The 5,054-nt window shown below is 46.8% G+C and overlaps 1 protein-coding gene across 1 annotated transcript in view; it reads right to left on the reverse strand.

Moving 5' to 3' along the window:
- The window catches only part of Dpcr1 (diffuse panbronchiolitis critical region 1), a 7,311-nt gene extending 4,137 nt beyond the window's left edge, over positions 1-3,174 (reverse strand). The window contains exon 1 of the mRNA XM_013031107.1: positions 3,093-3,174. Within this exon, the coding sequence (XP_012886561.1) occupies positions 3,093-3,174 (82 nt within the window). The remainder of the gene's footprint in view (positions 1-3,092) is intronic.
- Positions 3,175-5,054: the final 1,880 nt, after the last annotated feature.

The following is a 5,054-nucleotide window of genomic DNA, read 5'->3' on the forward strand; positions in this document are numbered from 1 at the left end:
GACTCAAGTGGTAGAGCGCTAGCCTTGAGCTGAAGAGCTGAGGGACAGCGCCCAGGCCCAGAGTTCAGGCCCCACGACCGGACCCCCCCCCAAAAAAAAAGAAATGTACTCATTATCTTGCCCATGTAATTGTAACCCCTCTGTACAGTATTTATTCACAATTTAAAAAAATGTACTCATTACCTTACTCATGTAACTCTAACCCCCCTCTGTGCAGCATCTTTACAATAAAATAAAATTTAAAAAAAACTTCCCATAGAGATTAGCAGATAGACAGGTTGTGAGGAAAGTTTAGTAAAAGAAGTAGAGGTTGAATCAGAGAAAGGAAATGGGAAGTTGCCATTTTGGCAAAGAAATCTCCCTAATGGGTCCCTCTCTTCACTTAATGCTAAGTGGTGGGAGGGACTACCTATGTTTAAGGACAGGGTGTGGAGGAAAATATCTCTATCAGTGGGCAGATATAGGCCCCAATTTCGTGGGGAAAACGGGAAGGGACAGAGAACTTGTCACAGATTTTGAGACAAGAAGGAGAAGCAGGAGATCACCAGAGAATAAAGAGAGACTGTGATTTCAGAACTGAGATTGCTGATCTCTATTAGCTTAAGGTGGCAGCCAGAGCCTGGAACTGTTCCCAGCCACAGGAATCCATGATCTACCCACCCATATGCTGACATGGAGAAATAGGCTGGGGAACTCAGGCTCCAAGTGGCAAATGTGGGTGGGACAAAAAGAGAGTAAAGGGGAATAGAAAAAGCCAAACCTTGAAGGGAATCAAGATCGGGAGAGAAAGAAAGGCTGAGTTCTCTAGCCCCCACTCTACTCTGATTTGTGTGTGTGTGAATACGCGTGCCAGTCATGGGACCTGAATTCTGGGCATGGGTACTATCCCTGAGTATTTGTACTCATGGCTAGCACTCTACCAATTGAGCTATAGTTCCAAATCCAGATTTTTGTTAGTTTTAATGGAGATAAGAAACTCACAGACTTTCCTTCCCAGGCTGTCTTTGAACTGAGATCCCCAGATCTTAGCCTCCTGAGTAGCTAGGACTGCAGGCTTGACCACCAGCACCTGGCTTCTCTGATCCTTTTGACAGCAATTCCAAACAGTATTTGTCACTGATTAGGATCTTCTCTAGGTACTATAGTTTGGATCTGGAAACTAAATGCTGATTAAAGGCTTGGTCCCCAGTGAAACACCACTGGGAGGTGGTAGAACATTCAGGAGGTAGAGTCCAGGGGGACAACTTTAGGTTATTAGAGGTAGGCCCTTGAAGGGAATACCTTCAAGGGCATACCAGCTCACTCTTCTTTTTCATTCCTGGCCAGAAAATGAATGGCTTTGCTCTTCCATATGTTACCACTATGATGGACCACCATATGCCAGAGAAACAAAGAAAATTGTTCATAGATTCAACCCTCCAAAACTATAAGCAAAAAACAAACTTTTCACCTCTATATGTTGATTATCAGATACTTTGTTACAGTAACAGAATGCCAGACAATTATCTTTCTGGATTCTTTTCTATGCTGACTGATCTCTTAATGCCCAGAAAGTTTCCTAGAAATTGTCAACCTGTTTTACATCTGAGAAACTGGAATTAACTCATAGAAGAAAAGTGACTTGTACATCATACTACAGCAACAGCCTCAGCCAAACTTTTTGAGTACTTACTATAAAACAGGTTTGAATGAGGACAAATATTAATTCCTTAAGATTGAGAACTATATCCTAGTCTCCCATATATTTTTTTTTTTTTTTTTATTTTTTGGTCGGTCATGGGGCTTAAACTCTGGGCCTAGGAACTGTCCCTCGGCTATTCAGCTCAAGGCGAGCACTCTACCACTTGAGCTACAGCGCCACTTTCGGTTTTCTAGTGGTTTATTGGAGATAGGAGTCTCATGGTCTTTACTGCCTGGGCTGGCTTTGAACCATGATCCTCCGATCTCAGCCTGCTGAGTAGCTAGGATTACAGGTGTGAGCCACCAATGTCCAGTTGTTTTTTGTGTTTTTGTTCAAGGTTAGCACTCAACCACTTGAGCCATAACTCATTTTTTGGTGTCTAATTGGAGATAATAGCATCACAGTCTTTCCTGCTCCAGCTGACTTCACTTCTGTGATCCGAAGATCTCATCCTTCTGAGTGGCGAGAATTACAGGCATGAGCCACTGGCTCCTGGCTTCTCCCAACTTTTTACATAAGGAAAGAAGGTTTAGAGTGGTCTAATTATTAGACCTCAGAGAGACTCAGGAAGAAATGGAGACAGGATTTAAATACACATTCTGGCCCAGACTCTTCCTGGTTAAGACCACAGAACACAGCTTATAGGCCAGTCTAGTCTCATCAGGGAAACTGTTGACATTTGTGGAACTCCTGGAGTATGCTGGTCACATACTTATTTAATTTGTTCACAATCTTACAAAGAGATTTATGATCTTACAGTTTTACAGATGAGGGGAAGGAGATTCAAAGATCTTAAGTAATTGCTTAAATCAGGCTTTCCATTCCATCCCAGATGTTTTTAAACATAAAGGATGAATTAACCGAGTAATAAATGAGCAGCTAGCAGCATAGAATGGAAAATCCCACCAGCCTTGAAACATGCAAGGATGAAGCTGGTATAGACCCTGTCCTCCATCACTTTGCCTTCTTGCTCAGGTCCTTTAAATGGTTCAGAAGTCCCAGACCCTCAACAATGATGTTATTACCCACCCCAAGGGATACTGAGGGGATGAAATGCTCATTGATTGGTCAGTTCCTTCCATGCAAATGCTCCAAGAATGTCTGCTCCCCATCCCTACCAACCTAATGCTGTCAGCCCATTCATGCAAGCTTGAAGAACCCAACCTGGGAATGGTGCAGTTCTGTCGACCATATCTTCAAGAACAGAGCTAGATTCCATCTCCAATATGTCCCTTAGCAAGCAGACTCATGCCATGGACACACTAGACAACTCTACACAGTCACCCAGGCGCACTCACCTTCATTTGTTTCTGATTGGTCATCCAACCCTGTAAATACCAAGAGCTGAGCTCTCTCTCATTTTCCATCCCCCTATGTGATAATGAACCCTTCACCCTTGTGCGCATCTTACCGAACTCCCAAGAAGCTAGCAGGAAGAAAAGGCAGCACTGGAAGCCAAAAGTGGACCAGAGGCCACCAGCTGGCTGGGCCATGTCGGAGCTGCACAGTGGTTTGGAGACCATGAGCTGGGGATCCTTTATCTTATGTGGGGCCAGGTCTGACGTCATGGGGGCTGGGGCCCCTCACAGTTAAACCTTAAACAAATGGAGCTGCCCCACCTCATGGGGTGCCCTGATAATGGGAGATGGCAGCCACTGCGTCACGAAGTCAAATACCCAGGCACCACCAAAAGGGTGGGATCTGCAGGCAGGGAAATAGAGCCAGGCACAGGCAGGATCTTGACTCAGCCCAGGAGAGAGGAGGCCTGGGGAAGGGGTGGCCTCCAGGCTACAGGGAGCTGAGAAACTGGAGTCTGTGTTCCAGGAAGTCTGAGCTCTGGCTGGGGGCAGGATGAGGAGGGACTCTGGGAAGAAATTGGCTTGTGGATCTTTCTCCAGTTTCACACTCGCCTCCTGCCTCTCTCTCAGCCGGCTCCACACCGTTGACTCACACAGGGTCATTCTTCCCACCCTGGGTGGGGCTGTCCTCAAGGATCAGGTGAAAGAGCAAGGGAAAGGAAACCCTTGTGTGGCCCACCGTGCAAAGACGGGTGCTTCGAGATACCCACTTCAGCAGTGGGGAGTGGTAGAAGCCGACCGAGACAAGTCAGATGCAGAGCCTAGAAACGTCACACAACTCACCATGGATGCAGACAGCTCCAGCCATCTAAGGCCTGAGGCTAACCTCCCTGGCAGAGATGTTCAGCCTCTAGGAGCTTCTGCCTTCACACTACCCCTCCCTATCACCACCCCAGCCTCCAAGCTCCCATCCACCCCAGTTCAGAAAGACAAACCTGATTTCTAGAAACCTAGACATTTCCCCTTCCATTCCTTCCCATTCTGTGACAAAGTTTTAGCTCAGGAACAAGTGCCATGGGCTGGAATAGGAGAAGATGGGCTACCTGGATTGCTACCACCTCTGTGGCTGGTCTGTTGGCTCCCTGGGGGCCAGTGGCAATGGAAAGTAAGTGCCCTAGGCAAAGTCCTTGCTTTCATCACTGCCATGTTCTCAGCACCTGGGACAGGGCCTGGTACTCCGGAGGCAAGTGGATCAATGCTTGTTCCCTGGATAGAGTAGAAGCAGAGTTGGCTGTGAGTGCCTTAAGGGAAAAGAGCAACAGGGAGAGGGGATAAATCTGGGGACCCAGGGAGAGAAGGCCAGATCTCAGGAGAGCTGGGGCTCATGCAGGATGCAACACATGGATCTCTCTTATCATCCAGTATGACTGATTTCTCAACCATAGGTAGGGCTAGAATGGGTAAGAAGTGGAGAGGAGGTCAACAGCTCATTAATTGAATTAATGGGAGATTAATGAGGCTCCATGGAATCTGGCCAAAGACTGACGTGCTCAGAACTGGGCAGATTTAATGCATCTCACAAGACCAGGAAACTGAGGCAGAGGCAGACCTTTTTCCACAACTCCATCTGGACTTGGGATTGACTGCTCCTTTTCCTTTCTCTAGGAACCCCAAACTCTAAGGCAGAGATTTTCCATAGGGAGGAGCAATCCCTCCATCCCCAAGGAATATTAGACAATTTTAGGTGACAACCTTGTCACAATTTTGTTTTATTTTTTGTCATTCGTGAGGCTTGAACTCTGGACCTGAGTGCTGTCTCAGCTCTTCAGCTCAAGGTTAGCAGTCTATCACTAGAACCACAGCACTACTTCCAGTTTTCTGAGTGGTTTATTGGAGATAAGAGTCTCATGGCTGGGGCTGGGAAGGTGGCTCAGTGGTAGAGCGCTTGCCTTGCATGCATGAGACCCTGGGTTCGATTCCTCAGCACCACATAAACAAAAAAAGAAAAAAGCTGGAAGTGGCGCTGTGGCTCAAGTGATAGAGTGCTAGCCTTGAGCTGAAGAGCTGAAGGACAG

This window comes from Dipodomys ordii, unplaced genomic scaffold, assembly GCF_000151885.1.
Source record: "Dipodomys ordii isolate 6190 unplaced genomic scaffold, Dord_2.0 Scaffold138, whole genome shotgun sequence".
Taxonomy (NCBI): domain Eukaryota; kingdom Metazoa; phylum Chordata; class Mammalia; order Rodentia; family Heteromyidae; genus Dipodomys; species Dipodomys ordii.